A 24,535-nucleotide genomic window follows, 5' to 3' on the forward strand; every position below is an offset into this window, starting at 1 on the left:
CTGGGTGGCCGGGTCGTGGCCAGGGCCGAGCCTCCCGCCTCGCCCCGCGATGCCTACTGCACTCCCGGCTAGGTTGTGGGTGGGCACCAGCGCGCGCCCTCCCCCGGCCCCCACTGGCCGCCCTGCCCCCGTGGGGATCTGACTTGGACCCGGAGGGGGCCGGGCGTCCACGCCGCGTTACCCCCCGCCCCTCCCATGCCGCGCCTTTGCACTGGCCTGTCCCTATGCCTGGAGATCTTTGCCCAGGTGTCCCCAGGCTGCGCTGGCACCTCCTTAAATGTTTGCTCACAGCTCACCTCCTCAAGGTCGCCTCCCTGAGCCCTACCCTATCCAGGACGACGAGCCTCGGGCTGCCCTGCCCCCGACTGCGCAGGCATCACTTTCCAGCCTGTTATATACTTGCCTTTACTCGTCGTGCCGTGGCCGCTCCAGGCCAGAACCTGACCCCGCGGGGCAAAGACGTATAGCGTGCTTTGTTCACGAGGCAGGGGCCCGACACACGGGGAGTCCTGGGCGCGGGAACCCTGCCCGACAGACGCCAGGCCCCCAGGCCGCGCCCGCCGCGCGCCCAGCGCCGCGTTCCTCCGTGGACGCCCCACGCCCCGCCAGCGGCCACCGGGCGGTGTCCACCGAGGGCAGGCTGCCGCCGGGGCACAGCCGACGGCCCGGCACGGCGGGGCGCAGCCCGGACCGTCCCTGCTCCCCGAGAGGCCCGAGGTACCCGTGGGGCCTGCGCTCCTCCTTCTCCTCCGTCTGAGGAGAGAACAGACCCGAGGACCAGGCGCCGACAGAACCCAGTCTGCAGGGGACTGGAGGCACACCCCACGGTCGATTTTTAAGGTTTTGCCCTGTGGACCCAATTTCCTGCCCGAGGTCTGCCTCGAAGCGCCGGGAGGGGTCAAGCGAGCCCGCTCGTGACCAGCGGTTTGTCCCCAAAAGTCCAGCCTGCAGGACCGCAGGACCCTTAAGAGCTTCCAGCCACGCAGTTCTTCTTGGGGCAGAGAGCCCGCCCAGGCCCGGGGTGGGGGTGGGGAGGCAAGAGGAGACAGCGATGGGTCCCCTGGGAATCCCAGAGGCCGGCTGCGTGCCAGTCCAGATTTTCGTCCTTGTCTCTATTATTCCTGAAATTAAAGATAACCAGGCAAAGTATTAATTAATATTACCCTCACTGTTAAGCGTAAACTTAATGTTTGCAGCACTTTTCCAACAAAACAGCATAGCAATATTTCAAAATATCTTGTGTCTTCACTAAAGTAAAATACAGCTCACAGCAGAATGAAGATTTGTGAATTTGGCTAAGATGACGGTGTCGATGCATTGTGCTAGTCTTTGGAAATACACATGTTCGTAAAACAAGATCTCTGTGTGCTAGTGGTTTATTGTCCAAAGTGGGGGAGCCACAGGTCAAGACGGCTGGAAGAGGACAGCATAGGTTTCTGCAGGGTTCTGTGTGAGGTAACTACGGCTTCAATAATGTGGGTAACAAACATTCCCCAAACCTCAGCAGCATACAGCAGAAGCTTTTGTCTAGTTCAGGTGACATAAGGCTGAGGCTTGGCTGATCTCATTTGAGTTTGCAGGTTGGGGCTCTTCTCGCCTGAGCTGAGCTGGTTCACCTTAGCTGGCAAATCTCTGCTACACATGCCCTCATCTTCCTCCTGGGATCAGTGGGCTTTGCCATGGTAGTCTAATGGCGATGGCAGAGGTGCAGACTGCAAGTAGGTACGGGCTTGGCCTCTTGAGGACAAGGCTTGGAACTGGCACATTGTCACTCCTACACATTGCATTGGCCCAATCAAGTCACATGGCTGAGTTCAGGGTCAACGGATATGGAAATAGACGCTGCCTCTTATGGGAGAACCTGAAAACACATGGGAAAAAGGGTGGGCACATGTGGGGTGAGGAACCGAGGCCATCGATCATAAATACAATCTACCCAACCCCTAAAGCACTGGGGGCAAGATGGGAAGGGTTTCCTTCAGGATCCTGACACTGAAGCTGAGATTTAACAGGGCAACAGGACTAGAGAATCCTAAATTCCCCCCAAATTACTTGAAGATGAGTTTATCCTCTCAGATTAGGAAGAGTCTGGTAGGAGCTACTTTCAGAGTTTGTAGCCGTGGGGTCTTTGGGGAAGTTCAGAGATTAAATGCTGCTTTGGCTGACCTTAAACACCAGCCCCGCCTTCCCCACAACCTTGCCTAATTCGGGCAGTCTCTCCTTTGTAAACGGCAAACTGGAAACTGCAGAAGGTTGCTTTGTCCTCTAGACACAGGGCTGGGTCTGGGTGAGATGAGCTAACTAGGGTGCAAAAGTTAAGGAGGTGCTGCTCTCAGGGCTGTACGTACCCATGCACGAGCACCTGAACAAGCCTGAGAGCCAGCGCCTCCTTTCACTGTGCGCCTTAGGCACCCACTCACCTCACCTTAGTCTCAGCCCAGTTTAGACAGCCAACAGAAACAATCTCATGGCCAGTCAACTTTTCTACTGTCATTTCCACATGATGGGCAGGGGCAAGGTTGGGAGTGGGAGTGGAGGGAAGCTTGTGAAGAAAGAGGTGTTCATAGCATCCTGAAGGATGCCAGTGAATCTGGGAAAATATTTGCTACACAGGACAAAGATAATTTCTTTACCATTTAAAGAGCTTCTATAAATCTCAGGCTTAGCAAAATGGAAAACTTGGAAATGGACTCATGCATGCAGATCACAGAAATACAGATGGCCTATTGATATTGGACAAGATGCTCACCTCAACTTCATTTTAAAAATGCACATTACAAAGGAGGACTATAGTGGATGTTGTGGCAATTTCCCTGGTATCCCATTTGTAACCGATTTTCAGGGGATTGAACCCCTGCTCATCTCTGGGTAAACCTCCTCATGGGTCTCAGGCACTCAGAGTAACGCTATTGCCCTTGAAAGAGTGGTAGGTTCAGAGACCTGGGCCCAGCAAACAGAACTGAAGAGCAGAGGGGAAAAGGAAATTGTGTTCTTGGTGGCTTTGATGCCCTATGGGAGTAATCTGACGCCAAAGCCACCTCCAGGTCTTATGGGAATCAATAAAGCCATTTTACCATCTAAAACAGTTTGATGGGCCTTTCTGCTACTTGCAATCAAAGTTGTCCAACCAATATTAATCACCACTTTTCATTTATCATAGTGACAATGGACCAAACAGTTTTGCTGTACCCAATGTTGGCCAGGGTCCAGGAAAAGGAGCATTCCTGCTCAGTTGTTGGGGGCATTGATTGGTGCAAGCTCTTCTGAGGGCAAGTGACATTTAAAACGCACTCCTCTTATTCCTGTAGTCCCATTTCTATGTATATGTATTTTGCAAATGCAATTGCCCATATACCCAGATCTTCATTCAAGATAATTCATCATAGCAGTCTTTGTAAGATATTAGGGAAAGCACCCACCAATAAGAGATTTAAAAACTCACAATATTTCCACACAATGGACTATCGTGCAGCCTTGAAAACAAGAGGTAGACCTGTCCGTGATATGAATGATATGACACAATCTTTGAGATTTATTGGTCGTCAGAAAAGCAAAGTTCAAACTCTTTGTTGAATATTAACAACAGTTGTCACAGTCAGTGAGAACAACATCCCAAGAACTGTTCAAGGTGCTTTACACTATTTTCAACCTCATTTTACAGATGAAGAAATTGCTTTGTGTTTTTTTTTAAAAGGCTGAGATTGCACATAGGCTTGCTCTGTACACATGGACTTTCTGGGAGGACTGGCAAGAACTGATGGAAGGCTGACCTCAGGGTTTGGATTCGAGGGTTTTAATGTGAGGGCAAGGCATTTGCTGCTGTATGTCCTTAGACTCATTTTTTATGCAGTGTGCACGTCTTGCTTTTTAAATTAAAATTTCATGTAAGAATTAGGAATGTGTTTTCGCAGCCAGAAGTAAAGGGCATTCAAGTTGTGGGCATTCGCAGAGTAGCCTCACTTCTTCCCACAGAACAGCCCAACCTGAGTCTGACCTGAGCAATGGAGAAGTCTCCAGGTAGATGTCCCATTGAAACACTGGGGTCTCACAGAAAAATACACTTTAAAATTTAAAAAGTCACCAACCAACCTTGTGAGAAATAAAGTTCTGATAACTTAACCAAATTTAAGGTAGGTGAAGACGTGCTAAAACTCAAACTCTTGATCGATTCCCAAGCTACCCTAAATATGCTTAATTTGATCTACTGGAATGTAATTTATAGCATTTCAGCGCCTTGGAATTCGGACATTAGAAAAATCACCCACTAGGCGGCGACGTCGTTCCTCGGTAGAGCCCACCCTGCGCCCGGGCTCCGGGTCGCCACGGCCTCGGCCCCGGGGCTGCTGCTCTCCCGGCGATGCGCGGAGGCCGCCCGCGACCCTCAGAGTCCACAGCGCCCCGCCCACGGCTCCAGCGTCTCCGCCCAGCGGGCTGACGGAGGGTGGGCAGCCCGGCCAAAAGGGGGCATCGGAGGACTGCGGGCAGCTCTGCAGGGAAGGGTATGCACCAGAACCCTGGACCCCGCCGGCCCCCACAGAAACATTGCGACACCAAAGCTTTTTCTACCCGCGCACGCTGCACACCTCCTGGTCTCACGCAGGGAGGCTGACGTCATTATCCTGCGACCGCCCAGGACCAATTGTAAGGCTGCCTGACAGCCAATGAGCAGCGAGTGCTGCGGTCCTGCCCTCCCGTAAGGGGCGTGACCCGACTTGCCGGGCGGGCGCAGGGGGCGGGCGCAGGGGGCGGGCGCAGGGGGCGGGCGCAGGGGGCGGGCGCAGGGGGCGGGCGCAGGGGGCGGGCGCAGGGGGCGGGCGCAGGGGGCGGGCGCAGGGGGCGGGCGCAGGGGGCGGGCGCAGGGGGCGGGCGCAGGGGGCGGGCGCGGCAGGCGCTGGTGGTTGGGCCTTGCGGTTGCGCGGTCTTCTGCACACGTTGTTAGTGCAGTTTAGATTTTGATTTCGTTCTTTGCGTCTAGTTCTACAGATTTGTTTTTAAATTAGATCGTTTCCTATGTAAAATAGTCTATTCTTCTTTACTCTTTATAATCGGGTGAGCATTTCCCCAAGCCATTAAACATTTTTTCCAGCTTTATTGAAGTTAATTGACAAATAAAATTGTATACCTTTAAAGTGTACAACGTGATAATTTGATATATATATACATACACATTGTGAAATGATTGCCACAAGCTCCATTAAACATTTTTCAAGTTATTTTAATGATAATGACTGCATAATAAACCAGTGCATGGATATATCATAAAATACTCAGTTGTCTCCTTGTGGGAGAGGAGGTTGTGTCCAAATTTTCACTAATATAGTGCACTGCAGTGAACTCCCTTACATGAAAATTGTTCGCTGCCATTACTCCTTCAGGAGGGCTAAAGGGTAGAGGCAGTTACATGATTATGTGTATATGTATATGTGTATATACATAGCTATTTTTCAACTGCCCGAGACTGCATTTCCCATGCAAACTGCTGCTGCATCAAACAGTATGTTTAACTTCCGGTCAATCTGTTGTATTTGTTGGTTTATCGTTGTTTTTATGGTATTCCATTGTCTCTGCCATGTGTCGTCTTATGTGAATTGTCTATTTGTGTTCTTTGCTGGTTTTGTATTGCATTGCTCCAGTTCTGGTTATTCCTTTTTCCTCCCTCCCTTATCGAATGGAAAAGAAGAAACTGCTCATGAGACAGAAAGCTGCCGCCTGAAGCCTCCGCATGTCCTGCAGCCTCTTACCAGCTGGGCTGCTCTCGGGCTGTGACGCGGCACCCTGCTCACCTGGGGAGCCAGGGAGCGTTTTTGGTCCACAAAGCATCTTAGCTGCTTCAAGTAGTTGCTTTAAGGGACTTGGTCTCAGAGATGAGATGTCAGATATTGAGAGAGATTGTTTTAGATGACATTTGCACAGAGGAATTTGCCTCATTTCTGGAATTTGTCTGCATTGAAAAAATTGACTAGAAAAATTGCACCGAATGAGAGGGGTAGCTGAGAGACATGAGTGCCAGGGTCTGCTGGATATTTGTGAAGAAATGAGGGCAAATGGAAGGCTTGGAGTGGTGTCACTGAAGCATCAGGTGTGTGAGACTGGCAGGTCCCCACGGTCTGTGGGTCAGGGATGGAAAAAGCAGACCGGGGAAGAGAAAACTGTGGGACGCGTGTGCACAGAGCCTCATCAGCAGGGAGCAAGCTCTTGGGTGGGCATCTAGAATGCCCAGATGCAAAAGGCCTGGTGGGATCAGCCTGGAAACTAGAAATGCCTGTGGTCAGATGGAAGGGAGCGGAGGGGTTGGGAGCCGCAGCAGAGATGGTGGGCCAAGCTGCCCTGCCCTGCTAGGGAAGCCCATGTAGTCATGATGCACTCTCCTTGGACCCCAGGGCCTGCAGAACTGTGGGCAGTCCTGCACGGAGACCGCAGACAAGATCAATGTCTTCCTCTGGTCTGGCCATAGCGTGTGCAGGCAGGGTTTCTCCAACCGCCAGAGAAGCGGCGCTCCCCCCAGTGCCCTCTGACAAGAGGATAAAGTGTCCTGTCCTCTGGGAGCATGAAAGGAGGAAAACCTCCAGCCGTCTCCTCCTGTCACAAAGTGTGGTGGACCAGGCACACTGGAACCTATACCAGCGAGAAGTTCCATAAATGTGGATGCTGTTCTTCTGGTTCTGCAGAGTGCTGCCTATAACTCATGTTATGGACCACAGAGTGTGAGTGAGTGTGTGTGTGTGTGTGAGAGAGAGAGAGATACGCACACAGAGAATGAGGTCACATAAGTTATGGGAGGTTTTGTCAGGATTTTTAAGAGTTTAAACTTTGAATCACTTTGACTTACTGTTGGAATTGCTTAGTGAAGAACCAGCCAAAGTGATAAGACATTGAAATGGCAGATGGAAATATTTGTTTAGTCACTAGAGAGCTAAGATTATAATTTAATTTGGAACCTTCATGCTGGACTCATCTGTTTCGAACATTATGGTAGGTAAGTGAATGAATCATTATCTAATGTTGTATTTATTTATAAGAAGTTGAACTTGCACCAGACATTCACTTGAAAATAATAATAAAATATAAAACCCAATTTTAATAAAAACTCTATCAGAATTTTTACATTGTAATATAGATTCATTACAAAAGAAACCTCTTTCATATATAACTAAAATTTAAGTATAATGGACTCATATTTCAAGATGTATTGGTTTGGGGACTTTGGAACAGAAGAATTAATTGAGGCCATAGATTTAATAGGATTTCTCTCCTGAGAGCATATCATAGTGCCAAGAATTGTAGGATAGGATCAGAAAGTGACAGAGTTAAATTAAGGGGAAGGCTAAAGAGAACAGCTCAGGGTCAAGGCGGTTAGAGGACATAGAATGGAGGAGTCTGCCCAGGTGTATTAGCCAGGGTTCTCCACAGAAACAGAACCAATAGGATATATATATAGAGAGAGCAATGTATATGAGAGGAGATTTATTATAGGAATTGGCTCACGTAGGTTATGGAGGCTGAGAAGTCCTACAGTCTTCATGTGCAAGCTGGAGAACCAGGAAAATGGGTGGTATAATGCAGTCCAAGTGCAAAGGCCTCAGAACCAGGAGCTCCGATGTCCAAGGGCAGGAAAAGATTAACATCACAGCTCAAGAAAAGAATTTGCCCTTCCTTTGCCTCTTTGTTTCATTCGGGCCCCCATAGGATTGGATGATGCGGCCCACATTGGGGAGGGCATTTCTCTCTCCTCAGTCTATTGAACCAAATGCTAATCTCTTCCAGAAACAGCCTCACAGATACACCTAGAAATAATATCTTACCAGCTATCTGGGCATCCCTTAGGCCAGTCAAGTTGACAAAAAACTAACCATCACACCTGGGATAAGACCAGAGACTAGAAAAATTGAGAGCAAGAAAAATCTCCGTTCTTAAATGAGGATTTTGTTTTTCTGTGTAATTCATCCGTATTATTTCTATAAAGAAACCCGCTACTTGCTCTTCAGTATTTCTGCTGCTGAATTTATGGATGCCTATGTTCTTTTCTTTACCTGTCGGCCCTCCTCACAAATCTTATGTACAGATCACATATTTCCTTTCATGTTCCTTGGAGAATTTTAATCAATTTCCTCTGGTCTATCTCTGGATAATTTAAAGATCTCTTTGGTTCTGATATTCTGCAATTTCATTACATTGTGTGAGATGTGAATTTATTTTTATTTATCCTTCCCAAATCTCAGAATTTCTTTATTCAATTCTGGAAAATTATCAGCCATTATCTCTTTGAATATTGCTTCTCAGTCTCTTTTTCCTTCTTGAACTCCTATTACAGTCATGTGCCACATAACGACATTTCAGTCAACAACGAATCACATATACCACGGTGGTCCCATAAGATTAGCACCATGTAGCCTAGGTGTGTAGCAGGCTACAACATCTAGGTTTCTGTAAGTGCACTCTATGATGTTCGCACAATGATGAAATCGGCTAATGATGCATTTCTCAGAACACAGCCCTGTCATTAAGCAATGCATGACTGTCTGTTAGACTTTCTTATTCTCTGCTCTTTCTTAACCTCTCTTTCATATTTCCCATCCTACGTCTCTATTGCATTCTTGGCAATTTCCTCGGTTCTATTTCCAATCCAGTAATTCTTCAGCTGTGCCTAAACTACTATCAATGGAGCTTTTAATTTCAGTGAGTATATTTTAATTTTCAGAAGTTTTATTTAGTCCTTTTTCATATCTGCTTGCTCCTTATTCTTTCTAATATGTTTAAGTCCTTCTCTTGTTTTAAATAATATAAACATTTTTATTTTATAAGCTGAGAGTTTTACTGAAGTTCTTAGGGGTCTAACCTGCTGTTTGTTACACTGCTGGCCTCCTCGCTCTCATGCAAGCCTCTTCTTCTTCTGTTTTCCAGTTTTGAATTGTGAGTTCATCTGTGGTAAGCTGGACCCTCTGAAGCCTGAGCTGGGAGTGTGTACCTCCCTCCAGAGCAGTTTTGCATCTGCTTCTACAGGTGTCCCTGGGATGTTTCTGACCAGAGACCAGGTTAATGTGCAAGTTAAGGAGTTCCCAGTTTTCATGGGTAGCATAATTTTGCACCACAACTTGATGTGTCAGGCAGGCCCATAGTTATAAATCCTCAGGGAAAACTTTTACACCCTAAGCTCCGGGTGAGCCCAACAACTTTCTAGATTTTCTGTGCTGGTGGATAAATTTTTTATCCTAATCTGCTTTTTCACTGGGGGTGTGGTTCTTTGTGGGTCTCAGCTTTATGCAGTGATCTCCCTTGTTTCCAGACTGTGTGTGGGTGTGGAAATCCCAACTCCGGGACTATTAAGACCAGACCCACACCCCCTTCCTAGGCCAGCCACAGCTCACTCACTCACAGATTTGCTTTTGGGCCCACTCTTCATTTCTGGACCCTAGAAATTTCCCAAATTTCTTGTAAACTCGGCCATGCATTTGAAAAGATACTTGTTGTATTTAAGCTTTCATTTCTATGTGTTTGTAGCACATTTTCAAGTTATTACATAGTTGGCTCTATTGCTAGAATTCCTCAAATTTTGTTTCTATAATCTCACTTGGGAAAGATCTTTGGATCCTGGCAGGATCAGCAATTTAAAGTGACACATACCTTTTCTTTTGCTTTGCTTGTAGGAGCCAAGTGGGGCTATAATGCAACTGAAGAGACCTGGTTAGTGATTTTAGTGACCCTAATTATTACAATGTGGGAAACAAAAGACCAAGGGAGAACTGGCTGTTTAGCCACATCTGCAGTCAACATTGGGACATGTACACTCCTTGAGCACACGTTCCTTTGGTAGAAGAGAATGAGTGTGTCTTCTGTATCCTAATTTTATTTTCTTTTTACTGAAAAATAAAACACAGATACAGAAAAACCACACAAGGCAAGTGTTAATCTTAGTAAAAGACATTCTTATAACCACCAGTCAGTCAAGAAACAGATCTGTGGCCACTCCAGCAGCCTGCCATGTGCCCATCCCAGATCAACTGCTCTGCACCCAGGATGTCTGTAAATGAGCATGGACTTCTTGCCTATCTCTATGTTCTAGGATTCCCACCAAGGAACTGCCTTGTTTGGACACTAGCTAGCAAGGAGCCTGCACCACTAACCCATTAAAACACTTTCTTTCAGCTTGTCCAACACTGTGGTGAAATAGAGTGCCAGGAACTCTCAGACAGACAAATACTGACAGACTAGATGAGGTGCTTGCCCCAAATCACAGGTTAAGTAGTGGCATTTTTGGCCTAGAATCCATGAGTCTCTCATTAGCCTGCTTCCTTAAGTCCTTCTGTACCCATGTAGTCCCCCGCAGAGGACACAGGATCTGTAATGCAGCCATCACTGACCATCTCGTTCTGATGTTTATCTGGTTTCTTTTAGACACACTGTTCATGTAAATAAGTTTTTATCCACTGCAGTTAACATCTTGTTTTTCTACAGAATACATGAATCTGGACAAGACAAAAACCTCGGCCAGTGTACTGGACGATTGTCTCACTCACCAGCTGATCAGAGGCAAAAGACTACAAAACAGATACTAGACAATGCTTTATAGTCTTTTTCTCTTTGGCCATTAGGAATCTCCAAGCCAAGTCTGTATCCTCTTCTGGACATGATAGGCTCTCAGGGCATCATCTCTATACTTTCTCCCTTCCTCTCCTCTCTTCTTTACATTTAGAAGCATTTTCTGAGTTTACAATCAGTGGAAGAACCCCCCCAAAAAAGAGTGACTGATCATCAAAAACCTAAGAAAAAATATACATAATAGTTAAGACAGTGTGGTACTGACATAAGGACAGTCGTATGGATCAATTGATTGACTAGAGTTGAGAGTCCAGAAGTAAACCCTCACATTACGGTCAGATGGTTTTTGACAAAGAGGCCAAGACAGTTTAATGGGAAATCACAGTCTTTTCAACGAATGATGCTGGGACAACTGGATAATGACATGCAAAAGAATTAAGTGGGACTCCTACCTTACACCATATACAAAAATGAACTCAAAATGGATCAAAGACCTAAATGTAAGAGCTACAACTACAAAACTTTTAGAAGAAAACAGGTGTAAATCATCGTGACCTTGGATTAGGCCCTGGTTTCCAAAAGCAAAAGAAAAAATAGATTGGATTTCATCAAAATTTAAAAATGCTGTGCTTCAAAAGACACCATCAGGAAAATGAAGACAATCCACAGGATGGGAGAAATATTTGCAAATTATATTATCTGATAAGGGACTTTTATCTAGAACATAAAAAGAACTCTTACAACTCAATAATAAAAACACAACTAAAAAAAAAAAATGGGCAAAGGATCTGAATAGAAATTTCTCCAGAGGAGATATACAAATGGCTAACAAGCACTGAGGTAAGCGAGGAAGCAAATCACCTTTTTGTAATGCAAAACGAAATCATAAAATAAAAAATGATTCTGGACCTTCTTTGGGCCACAAGTGAAAATTGTGTTTATTTCAATCTCCTGGAATCATGGGATGCAAATAAAAAGATAGTGTGCCAAAGCAAAGATGCCTATCATTCATTCTTCAAATCTTGACTGAGCACCTACTTTGTGTGGGAAGCTTGCTCCTGCTGGGAGAATACAATTAAAGTCTCCCGATCCAGAAATCTTCTCCACAAAGGTAAGAGAGAAATAAAATACTTTCATTGCTGAGTAAGCATTAAACCAGAATTGGATGCGCATCACAGGCAGCTGGCAAAGGCAGAAAGAAATCTCACCCTTTCCTGTAGCCAACGAGGTACAACCCATTACGTACATATTCTCAACATAAACAGTAACTAGTCCTCCAGTGAGAGGACGTGAAAGCGCTATCGGTCCTAGTTCATCCTAACTCCACCTGGTAATTGGGATGACCATCTAGGTCAGCTATTGGTTATCCAGAGGAAAAACACACCTCTCATATCTTTATGACAAGTCTTAGTGTTGCAACTTGGAGCAAGGCGCCCACTGAAGCGAGGCTCCTACACTCCCAGGAAACGGGGAATTGGGCGCTATCCCCCGGACGTTTACATTTCAGAGAGACGGCGCCCAGGCCCTGAGAAGGACTTTTCTAGGTTCTAGGTCATAAAGCTGACACAAGGCCTAGCTAATCTCCAAAAGGATTTATCTACATTTCAAAGAGAGGATAAAGAATTCATAATGACCAGTTTCTAAATGCTCAAAGAGACAAGAGGAGAGGAAACTATTTCCAGGAGGAAGAGCTGAGCCTCCTCGTTGGAGTCTGTGTCGGTCCAGCACTCCCGGCAGGAGAGCCGAGGGCACCGCCGGCCGCGGGAAGGGGCAGTGCCCTCGCGGAGCCTGGCGGCGGAGGTCGGAACGCACTGAGACCCGGGTCTGAGCCCAGGGGTCCCCTCGGCGGGTGTGACCGGGGCCGTGTCGGGCCAGCACAGCACGGCCCTGAGCCAGAGGACTCGGACCCCAGGGCAGGAACTGTTCCCAAGGCCGCGGTTCCGGGGAGTCCCTGACGACTCGCCAGGCCGTGTGCGCGCCGAGGCCTCCGGACAATGATCCGCGCCGCGGGGACAGGGGGCGTGGTCCGCCCCTCGAGGGCCAGTCGGACCAGGTCCCGGCGCACGCAGAGGCTGTGTCCGCCCAGGCACGCCAGCACGCAGACCGCCGGCGACGGAGGCCAGCAGCCAGGCACCGACCCCAGGTGACCGCGCCCGCCGCTCACGTGACCTCTGGGGCCTGCGCCAGCCCCGCCCGCCGCGCCGCAGAGAGCCGCAGGGTCGCCCTTGCGGCCTTCTGCGCAGGCGCAGAACTTGGCAGGCGGCGGGCGGCACCACCCTGTACGGCCGGACCGACGCGCGGCCCCAACGTACGTCGGATCACGTATCTCGGCCCGAGCGGCTTCCGCAATAGGACGTGCGCGCGCAGGCCCTGCCTCCCTCCCCGCGCGGGGGCGGGGCTTCCGGAGGCGGGGAGGGGCCCGCGGCGGCCAATCGGCGCTGCCCGCGCGGGTGCCACTCCCCGCCCAGCCGGCCTCCTGTCCCGCGGGCCTGGTCCAGCGGATGCGCGGCGGCGCTGGGCCGGCTGGGAGGTGAGTGCGCTGCCCGCGGGCCCTCCCGCCCTCTTCCCAGCCGCCGCCTCCCGGCTGTCCGTGCGCAGGAGCGGCCGGCCGCGCGGGCCCCCCGGAGGGGCGGCGGGCCTCGGGGGTGCAGGAGCCGGGGCGGCCCGGGGCCGCAGGCCAGGCCCGATCACGCGCAAGCCGTGGATGCCGGGCTCGCACTCGGGTCCGCCTGCAGCGGGGCCCCGTGTCTTTCGGAAGTGTGCCGATCAGGGGGCCTCGGGGCCAGTGCGCGGGTGGCCGGGGCGGGGCGGGCGCCGTCGGAGCCGGTGCTGACTCGGGCTCGGGCCGGGCTGGAGCGCTGCAGCCTCCCCGGTGTGGAGGGCCGCTGGGAGCGCCGACGTAGGTTGATGCTCGGGACGGAGGCGACGGCCAGGGTGCCAGCCAGTTACAGTGGGAGATGCAGCTGTCACCTAGGCCGAAGTGTTCCTGTCGCCGTGATCACTGCCTTCTCTCCCTGTGGTCGGGCAGAATGGGAAACCGTGCTCAGAAACTGCTCTGCTGATTGGCTCAGAAATCACCGTCAGGCCGGCTGTGAGTCCGCACGTCTGCCCGAGGGCCGCGTTGGCCGAGGTTGGGGAAGTGCAGGGCTGCTGGTGCGTATGGGCATCAGGAGCCATCTGCGGCCATTTCTCCGGAGGCGGGCCTGGACTCCCTCACCGCCCCGCCCCCACACCACGTATCCTTTACTCAGGCTGGGTCAGTGTTTCTAGTTTACTGTGGAGCCTCCTTCAGGTGACACTGCTCAGGCTTCCTAGATCTCCTTTTACAGCTGAGCTCTCAGAGGGCAGTCTTTTTTCATGTTTTGGGGGCTGGTGGTTGGGGGAAGCCAGTTGTAGCCCTGGGTACGGAAAGAAGTATGGTGGATGGGACGGGAAAAGTCGAGAGAGGTGAGGTTGGGAAGGTGAAGACAAGTTATGCTATAGACATATTGAGTTGAGGTGACATCTGAGAGCTGGCTGAAGGAGGTTAGAAGGAAGGTGGGTACTGTGGAGGGGTGGGTGGAGATTTAGGAACCAGAGCAAACTTGAAGAGGAAGGTAGATTCAAGAGCAGGTTAGCGATGAACCTTGAGGAGAAAGCACATATTCAGGGAGTCTGAGGAGAGAGTAGAGCCAGCAGAGCAGAAGAAATGAGCCAGGATGGTATGGGGTACTGAGGAGGCCAAGGAGAGGAGGCTCGGGGTGGGGCCGGGATGCAGTCTGTGATGCCCACTGCTGTGGGAAGACCCAGGGAGTGGAAGCAGCTCTCTGCATTTGGCAAGGCTGAGGTGGGGGCGTGCTGAGCACTTTCACTGAGTCCAGAGTCCACCAGGCCCAGGCTCCAGGCCCAGCCCAACCACTTACTGTTCCCATGTGGGTTCCTCATCTGTGAAATGGGGATGATAGTAGACCCCAGGCCTGGCGCATAGGAAGCCAGTAACAACTCGCTAACACAGCTGTAAGCACTTGACATGTTTGCATTCTTTGAAGCCTCACAGTGACCTGCTAGCCTTCTGCAGAGGAGCAAACTAAGGTTCAGAGAAGTTAAGTTACTTGTTCAAGGTAACACAGTTTGTGAAAGCTGTGGAACTTGCATTCTTTCAGTAGAGTAACAGTAATTCAAATTATGAGGTAGTTTAGGAGTGTTAGAAATGGCCATGGCTTGTGGTCTACTTTTCCATGGACTTTTCCTCATGGAAAGTATTTATTTATTTGGTTGTTTTCAAAGGCAGACATGATTCTCTAAGGTTTGCTCCCAGATGGTGGAGGCCATGTGTTTTTTTTTATTATTGGATTTCCTGATCAAAGAACTAGATATTATTGTTGCCATAAATTCTGTTAGTTTTGGGATCTGTGTCTGTAAGCAAATTACTGCTTTAATGTATTTCATTAATTAAAACTTTAATCATTTATGTTTATCTGGGGGAAATCTTAGTAACATTCTATTTTTTCATGCACATATTGTGAGGGTGCATCAGGAATTCACTTAAGAAAACTAGAAAGTGAAGTGTGATTTGAATGCTTACATAAGAAAAGTTAGGTTTAGGTTGTTAATCAGTTTGTATTCTCTAAAGATCTGAAATAATCCTCATACTTTTTTTTTTATAATTTTATTTATTTATTTATTTTTTCCCCCAAAGCCCCAGTAGATAGTTGTACGTCATAGCTGCACATCGTTCTAGTTGCTGTATGTGGGACATGGCCTCAGCATGGCCGCAGAAGCAGTGCTTCGGTGCACGCCCGGGGTCCGAACGCGGGCCACGAGCAGCAGAGCGCGCGCACTTAACCGCTAAGCCATGGGGCCAGCCCTGAAATAATCCTCATACTTTTTAATCCTTTTACATCAGTGATTGCTCATGCATGAATAATTCTTGGTTTTGTTTTCAAAGCTGTTTTAGGAAAGAAGAAACATGGAAAGCGGTGCAGTTCTGCTGGAATCTAAATCCTCACCATTTAACCTTCTGCATGAAATGCATCAGCTACGTCTTCTCGGTCACCTGTGTGACGTGACTGTCAGCGTGGAGTACCAGGGCGTCCGAGAAGAATTCATGGCCCATAAGGCGGTGCTGGCAGCCACTAGCAAGTTTTTTAAGGAAATGTTCCTTAATGAGAAGACCGTGGATGGCACTAGGACTAATGTCTACTTAAATGAAGTGCAGGTTGTTGACTTTGCTTCATTTCTTGAGTTTGTCTACACTGCAAAGGTACAGGTGGAAGAAGACCGGGTGCAGCGAATGCTAGAAATGGCTGAAAAGCTAAAATGTTTGGACTTATCGGAAACTTGTTTTCAATTAAAGAAACAGATGTTGGAGTCGGTACTTTTGGAGTTGCAGAATTTCTCGGAGTCTCAGGAGGAGGAAGGGAGCCGTGTCTCCCAAGTCACTGTTGCTCCTGATGCTCAGGCAGGTGCACCCGCTGACAGTCCTCTTGCCAATGGCTGTGCGGATTCCTCAGCTCCCCCAGTGGAGAGAATTAGCAATGGCATGTTGCCAGATATGCCCCTGAGGAAGTCCAAGGACAAACCAGACAAGAAAAAAGATGTAGTTAAGCCTCCCTACCCTAAAGTCAGAAGAGCTAGTGGAAGGCTGGCTGGAAGAAAGGTATTTGTGGAAATCCCTAAAAAGAAATACACAAGAAGACTCCGAGAGCAGCAGAAAAGTGCTGAGGATGATGTGAGGGACTACAGGGGTCCCCAAGACCCCAGCCCAGACACTGTGGGAACAGAGATGGAGCCAATTCCCAAAACCGCGGATTACAATGCTGGGGTGGAGGTGGAGGAGGTGCTGCAGAAAGCAGGGCAGGGGGATGAAGAGGAGGAGGAGGATGAGGAGGGGGAGAAGAAGAAGAGCAACTTTAAGTGCACTATCTGTGAAAAAGCCTTTTTGTATGAGAAGAGCTTCCTGAAGCACATCAGGCACCACCACGGAGTGGCCACGGAGGTGGTCCACCGCTGCGACACCTGCGGCCAGACCTTTGCCAACCGCTGTAACCTGAAGAGCCACCAGCGCCACGTGCACAGCAGCGAGCGCCACTTCCCGTGTGAGCTGTGTGGGAAGAAGTTCAAAAGGAAGAAGGATGTCAAGCGGCATGTGGTGCAGGTGCACGAGGGCGGGGGCGAGCGCCACCAGTGCCAGCAGTGCGGCAAGGGCCTGAGCTCCAAGACGGCCCTGCGGCTGCACGAGCGGACGCACACGGGCCACAAGCCCTATGGCTGCACGGAGTGCGAGGCCAAGTTCTCGCAGCCCTCGGCTCTGAAGACCCACATGAGGTGCGGGCTCTGGGCGGAGGGGTGTCCTGGGAAATATAGACCCTATGAAAATATTTTTTTTCTAGAATGTGGCTTATTTTCTTGAATGCGTGTTGAGAAATTGAGGTGGTTCTAGGATTTGGACCAGTGTGGCTACGTCTCTAGATATTTCACTTGTTAACTTGTTCCCTCCAAAAGTTGGGAGGCTATTTGAGACATCTTTAAATTCTCTGCGTAGAGATGCTGAGAGATTGCTCTTCAACGCTACAAAATCCTGTAGTGTTCCTACAGGCCTCAGGCCCATGAGGACCCTCCCTCCTCCTATCCACATTCACACATGGACGCCTGCACACAGCACCTAGCGTCCCCACCGCAGTGGAGGGCTGCTGTAAACGCCATGCGGCGCAAGTCTCGTCTGCAGGCCAGGGCTCTCCCCTCCCAGAGTAGCCTTTGGTGCTTGGTTCCCGCCGTACTTGAGGAGTTGGGGCTAATTCCCTTTATTTCTCTCCTCCTGACTCTTCATTTAGAACTTGGGCCTGTGACCACCTGGGTTCTACAGTCCCATTAAAGACCTCAGTGAAATGACATTGAGGGCTTTGGGACATCTCTCTGGTCTTGTCTGTTTGTTCTCAGGCTTGGCAAGTGTGTCATTGGTTAGTCTAAACTCCAGAATTAGGACGGTGTTTTCTGTGGGTGACATTAGCATTTATGCTTGAAATCCAGACAAGCAGTCTTCTACTCTATTCTAGATCTGCCTTCACACCTGGGCCAGTTGTTGGGGTTGGGGTGGTAGCATGGTGTTCATCATCTTTTTACTCCCTGCAAGTTTAAAAACTTGGTGTAGGAAGTGCTCAGTAAATCGTGGTTGATGGCTACTTCATGCTAGTTGTGAAATTAAAATGCTTATTCATACTCCTCAGAAACCAGGTTTCTTCAGCATTTTGAGAACAGTTCTTTCTAGACTGGTTATGTTGTATCAGGAAATGATAGTAAAATTTTTGATCATGTGTTGGTACTTTGTCAGCAATAATTCCTAAGGTGTTTGTAGTTGATTATTCTGAACGAGAAAGCTTTACACATAGCACATGGTGCTAGTTAGTGTTTTAAAAAATATGCAAAGGCGTGGTCTTTGCCTGCTCCTGCTGTCCAGCATAAGGCAGATGTGGGTGGTCATTCAGCGTCTCTGGGAAACATGTCCGTTTTTGGCCTTGTGCAGAAACGGATTTGGGGATGGAGACTATGGGCCTCTTCACCTTTCACTCCAGTCATTCTCGTTTGGTCTCTTGGAATAAACTATCTTTGCAGACTAGAGTGGAAATTGTATTGCAAAGTGAGGTTTTAAATACATCCTAAGTTATCATCTGAATGTTGTACTTTCAGAATTCATACAGGGGAAAAACCTTTTGTCTGTGATGAATGTGGTGCAAGATTCACTCAGAACCACATGCTGATTTATCATAAAAGGTGTCACACAGGTAAATACTCATGCTGTTGTGATTGAATGTCTTTCCTAGCTGTAGAAGGAAACTGCAATTTATTTAGAAGTTGGCATCTCCCAAAGTGGTGCAGGTTAGAACCATGATATAGCTTTTCCATCTAGTAAATGAGCAAAAATGAATAAATAAAATATGCCCACTGCCTCCAGGGCTGGTGTGCTTGTGGCGATGGCCTCTGCACACTGAGCAGTGGGAACTGGCATGTGCGACTTACGTATCAAGAGGTATGAAACAGGCCCTACTGTTTTAGTCCCAAATTCCATTTCCAGGAATCGGTCTAAAGAAATTGTTCAGAATATGGAAAAGGCTATATGCTATTATCCCTCTTCTTGCTTTTTCTAATAACAAAGCATTGGAAACAACCTGATTGTCCAACCAAAGGAAGTGGTTCAGTAAACTGGTAAATCCACCTCCTCCTGGCTAATGACCTGGCTATTCCTAGTAAGGGCTCTGAACAGTATGAAAAACACCTGTGCTTGGATATAGACTTGAAAAACACACAATTAAGCATAGTTAATCCCAACTATATTGAAAACCTGCACATAAAAGACTAGAAGAAAATAAATTACGTGATGTGTTAAGGTGGTGGAATTGTCTCGTTTCTGTTATCCAAAATTTGGGGGATTTTTTTATGTGAGGGGGAAAATTTAAGTTGGCTTTCTTTGAGTTTAGAACCCTGTTGTATATGGTACAGAAGCATACAGAATCTAACTGTTGAATGTAGTTATCATACTAACCCAGTTCCTTCTTATTTGCTTGCATTTGTAAATTTTTACTTCTAAGCACTATCATATGAGCCTCAAGTTCAAATGCAGGCAAGACAGAGATGAGGCATTTAATGACATGAATTACTAGACTAAAAGGAGCTGAATTGGTGTCTAACAGATGCTTGGGGGTGGAAGTGAGGTTAGGTCACACTGAAAGATTGTTAGAATTGGTCATTTGGTGAAAATATTAATATAGTCAGATTTTACTAAAGCTAGTATTTTTATTTTGATGTTGGTGAAATCAGGGGCACACCTAATAATCAGATGAGTTTGATTTGTGGGATTAAAGGACTCAAACTACGTAATGTGAAATAGTATTGAAACATTTTTTTCTTGTCTTGTAAGCCAATCCAGGTGACGGGGCTTTGCTATTCTGGAATAGTCATGCACATATATCCAATGTGAACCTCCTTTCAAGAGGGACTTTCATTCCGATAAAGACCCACAGAAGTACTTTGAAAAAATCCAACAATTCCTCCAAACAAGTTGTAAAATTATTTTGTTTGGAATGACTAAATTTTCAAATTGTGAGCTGCTGAATGATCTTTAATTCTAGTCTAGTGGAATCTTTCTTGAGATTTCAAGGATATTTTACAACAGCTTTCAGCAAGTAGTAAGCATCTTACATGAATAGATGTTTTATGCTAATTTTTACTAGGAAATGTAACACACTGCCCGTCAAAAGCACTTTTGAGTTCATATGGGTTTTAAGAGTGTGGACCCACTATTCTGGTGTGTTCTAGTGCCTGTATCATTTCTAACTTTTTGTTTCATCTTTTCACGTAGGTGAAAGACCTTTTATGTGTGAAACATGTGGCAAGAGTTTTGCTTCTAAGGAGTATTTAAAACATCACAATAGAATCCATACTGGATCCAAACCCTTTAAATGTGAAGTTTGTTTTAGGACTTTTGCCCAGCGGAATTCACTTTACCAGCATATTAAAGTCCACACAGGTATGGCTGGAATGTTGCCAAAGAAGGGAGTTCAACGTGGCAAGAAAAATTTCCCAACGGTTTTTGATTTACTAGAAAATTACGTGGAATTTAGCTTTAGGAAAGACCTTCGGCCAAACTGTGTGTGTCATAATAGCATTTTTAAATTTTTGAGTTTCTGGCTCTAAGAAACTGAAAAGGTTTGAATGTTTGAATATGGATGTGGATATGTGAACATTTTAACATTTTCCCATTAGAATTAGGCATAATGATTTGTACATATTAGGTGTATTAGGTACATATTAGACTATTATACACAGATGCATGCACATTCAGTTATTATGCGACTTGGGATTTTATATTCCATTACTGTGGAAAATAGGTAAAATTTCTATAGGTGTAATACCAGCTGCCTGCATGGGTGTTGGCCCTTTTTTGGTGTACAGCATAAACTCCTGGTATTATAATGATAGTAGATTCGTGCCTGTCAGTTGACCCTTGAATCGTTCCCAACATAGCCTTCCTTATGGTGGAAAGCTGATGCTTTCCAGTGGTTTACAAACAGCATTATTCCAGAGTGTAATCAAAATAAGGTACAGTAGGCTAAAGAGACCAACCAGTAGTTTTCTCTTCTTCTTGTCTCAGGGGAACGTCCCTATTGTTGCGACCAATGTGGTAAGCAGTTCACCCAGCTCAATGCTCTACAGCGCCACCATCGGATCCACACGGGAGAGAAGCCGTTCATGTGTAACGCATGTGGACGGACGTTTACTGACAAGTCCACTCTCCGGCGGCATACCTCCGTAAGCAATAGTCTGGCTTCTTTAAGAATGACAAACTGCTGGTCCTTAGGTACGCACAATCCTACACAGTCAGAAACACCTGTCACCATTCCATAAGATGGTTATAGAAGATGACAGGTCTTTCCTCAGCTTTTCTCTGCAGTGAGTACACTCACAGTGTGAAGTGAAGGACCAGGTCTCAAAGCGCAGGAAGGTGCAACCTGTGATAAATACTTTCTAACGGTGATGGTGGTAAAAACATATTTGACCATTAGTGAAAGGGCATTTTGCTGCAGTAGAAACTAAATTTGTTGAAGAGAGGCTAGTGTTTTTTTTTTTTTTTTTGTGAGGAAGATCAGCCCCGAGCTAACATCTATTGCAAATCCTCCTCCTTTTTTTTTCCCCTTTTTCTCCCCAAAGCCCCAGTAGATAGTTGTATGTCATAGTTGCACATCCTTCTAGTTGCTGTTATGTGGGATGCCGCCTCAGCATAGCTGGACAAGCGGTGCGTTGGTGCGTGCCCGGGATCCGAACCCAGGCTGCCAGTAGCACAGCGCACACACTTAACCGCTAAGCCACGAGGCCGGCCCCAAGACTATTGTTTTATTTTTTTTGGTGAGGAAGATCAGCCCTGAGCTAACATCCATGCTAATCCTCCTCTTTTTGCTGAGGAAGACCAGCCCTGAGCTAACATCTATTGTCAATCCTCCTCCTTTTTTTTTTTTCCCCAAAACCCCAGTAGATAGTTGTATGTCATAGTTGCACATCCTTCTAGTTGCTGTATGTGGGGACGCGGCCTCAGCACGGCCGGAGAAGTGGTGCGTCGGTGCGCGCCCAGGATCTGAACCCGGGCGGCCAGTAGCGGAGTGCGCACTTAACCGCTAAGCCACAGGGCCATCCCCCGAGACTATTGTTTTAAAAGACGTACTTGTTAATAAGTAGCTGTGAATTGGGAGATTTACAGATACTTGTTTAGAAACACATTAAGTGACTGTTGTTTTGTGTTTGATTTGTAGATACATGATAAGAATACTCCATGGAAGTCTTTCCTTGTTATTGTAGATGGCTCACCCAAGAATGATGAAGGGCACAAGACTGAACAGCCTGATGAAGAATATGCATCATCCAAACTTTCAGATAAATTGCTGTCTTTTGCAGAAAATGGCCATTTTCACAACCTGGCAACAGTCCAAGACAGCGTATCTACCGTGCACGAGAACAGCTCTGCAGACACGGCCTGCAAGTCAGATGATTCCATGGTGTCCCAGGATGCTCTGCTGGCCACCACCATCAGTGAGCTTAGCGAGCTGACTCCACAGACAGACTCAATGCCCACACAACTTCACTCTTTGACCAACATGGAATAAGAGCTTGAAGTTACCTGCCAAGCAGGTCTCATCCTGTCTCTTTGCGTGTGATAGCTGTACACGAGATAATGTCAGGGGCTAAGAAAAAGACTGTCTATGGGCAAAGAAGTGGGCAAGAACAGCTTCAGCAGGTTTCTCTGAATTTCTGCTAACTTGCACGTCTTTATCAAAGTGTTTTTAAAGCTTTCCCTTAAAAATCCTGATCTGCATGATCTCAGCTACACTTTATCAACAAACAAGGCAGTTAATGTAACCTCACTTACTTGTGGTGTAGTTGTATGCGTTAATCATTCTAACGCTTGATTATCTTGATGTTTATGAAGTTTGGACAACTGCTTCATCTTAGTACACAGCATTGATCCAGCTCATGCAATTGCTTTTAATGGTCTCCCTGGTGTCTCAGCCTGCCTTATACTTCCATGTGGGTTTATTTCTCTGATACTTTTAAGGTATTTTTCTACAAAGCTGAAATAAAATTGGGGCCATGTATTTTCGGCTGTTTCTTTCCTGTTGAATTGAAGCAAATCAGATCTGCTCTGGGGACCCTTGAATGGGACTGAAGAAATGGATTATTGCATTCATTCCCTTCTACCCCCCGGTTTGTAGGCGCTAAAAAAAGAATGAGAAATTGAACACTTGTGAAATAGCTTAGTATAATCTCTACTCACAGCACATATGCAGCAAGGAAATTTGCCACAAAATAACTTTGGAAATGAAACGTTTGGTTTCATTCCTAAAAATCTGATTAGGTAAAAGCTGTCCTACCAAAGATTACAGCAGCAAACAGTGTGGTTTTTGCAAAGAGGTGTGAAAAATTAAGCAAGAGGCTTTAGAATACTTGAATCATCGTGTAGTCCTTTTATTCATGAGTAGCAATGAGGTGATTGTGGCAAATCTCAGAACACAGAGTATTAATATTTTTGCTAGGTTTTTCTGACTTAATTTCTGTAATTTTCAGAAGTGCAGAATTTCTCATTTCCACATCAAGAGCCTGACACAGACAAGTAATCGCCAGACATTTGTTTCCTTGGGAGCACGTGAGAATACAGCTGAGGGGACCGAAAGCTTTAGCACTCACCTGTGATGATGCCGCCTTAAGAGTGCGTTATGAGGAACCGATGACTTTGTCTTAAATGCTCCTTTGTCTGTCTCATGCTGGCCTTTTGCTCAAAATGAATTTGCAGTGGAAAGATAATTCTGCTGTCTTTCCTAATCTGACTCTTGGTTCCAGTGGCTTGGGTATGTTGCCGCATGCAAAGTGCTTTGGCTCACGTGTAACCCTAAACACATTAATTTAAAAAGAGAACCTTGAAGGAGGAGAATTCTTTTGTTCACTAGTTGCTTTTTTCCCGTGTTTTAATTTATTAATTAAACTTGCTGTGAAAACACTTTTGTTTTCTAAGAGAAAGGTACTTTCTCTGTGAGTTCCAGGATGAAGATACAGCTGCACTATGCCAGAAACTAATGAGGGAAGGAGACTTTCTTCATAAATGCTTATTTTGTTCTAACTTGTGACATGGTCAAGTGAATACTCAAGCCACTCTAAGGTGTCTCAGGTGCTGATAACACGTTTCACACTTGCTCTTGAAGGTAGCAGTACTGAATTACTTCAGATTCAATTATGACAACATATCCTAGTTGTGTTTACAGAACAAAACAGTGACTGTCAGACAGCCATTTTATTTTCCGTGAGAGAATGAACCTGCCCAGCTGATGTACTGTTTCAAGGAATAAAGTCATCCCAATGAGAAGGAATTTAAATAATAGATTATTTTGTTACCTACTGGAAGAATTTTTGTCTTGAATTTCTTTTAGAAATTCTACAAAAAATCATTTAATGTGTTAATAAATGTTTGCTTTGTAAAAATAGTTTTGCAAGTGTATTTCCATTATTAGAATTTAGGCTTTATAGAAATAAGGTTCTTAATTGAAACAAGTATAATTTCCTTAATTTCATGGATAATGAAATTTAAAATCAGGGTCTATAGTCCTAGGATTAATCTATTAAACTATGTGGATTGCACTGCACATTTATTCAGAAGTGAGAGGCCTGGTGATGAGTAACACTGACCTCTGCTTACGCAGAATAACCTGTGCAGCTGGAATGTGGAAGTGGACTGGTTCCTTCAATGTAATGTTAAAGTCTGCATCACAAAGACTTCTCCAACTATATCCATTTCTGTGTCCACTTCCTGGGGGTTACGGTCAGGCTGCCCCTGAGAACAGAGAAATCCAAACACCCTGCAAAGACTCATCACAGAGGGATTTGTGGGCATCTCCCTCTATTTCTCTTAATCCATGTACAGCCTCGTTGAGTGACAGCAAGGCTACCCTGAGTATGTCAGTCCCCAATCCAGGATTAGGGAAGT

At 46.7% G+C, this 24,535-nt stretch overlaps 1 protein-coding gene across 9 annotated transcripts; it reads left to right on the forward strand.

Annotated features, from left to right (window-relative positions):
* Nucleotides 1–12,969: 12,969 nt before the first annotated feature.
* Nucleotides 12,970–24,035, forward strand: GZF1 (GDNF inducible zinc finger protein 1). Of its 9 annotated transcripts, XM_087445700.1 has the most exons (7): nt 13,699–13,772; nt 14,565–14,636; nt 15,464–16,842; nt 18,202–18,296; nt 19,871–20,038; nt 20,663–20,869; nt 21,862–24,035. In XM_087445700.1, exons 3-7 carry the CDS (start codon nt 15,485–15,487, stop codon nt 22,164–22,166), a joined length of 2,133 nt encoding a protein of 710 aa, XP_087301826.1. In that variant the 5' UTR covers nt 13,699–13,772; nt 14,565–14,636; nt 15,464–15,484; the 3' UTR covers nt 22,167–24,035. The 9 variants fall into 9 exon arrangements, with proteins under 9 accessions (XP_087301827.1, XP_087301823.1, XP_087301822.1 ...); XM_087445701.1 differs by lacking the exons at nt 13,699–13,772; nt 14,565–14,636 and adding an exon at nt 12,970–13,066; XM_087445697.1 differs by lacking the exons at nt 13,699–13,772; nt 14,565–14,636 and adding an exon at nt 13,119–13,689.
* Nucleotides 24,036–24,535: the final 500 nt, after the last annotated feature.

The sequence above is a fragment of the Ceratotherium simum genome, chromosome 21, assembly GCF_057802395.1.
Source record: "Ceratotherium simum simum isolate JZ-2026a chromosome 21, ASM5780239v1, whole genome shotgun sequence".
Taxonomy (NCBI): Eukaryota; Metazoa; Chordata; class Mammalia; order Perissodactyla; family Rhinocerotidae; genus Ceratotherium; species Ceratotherium simum.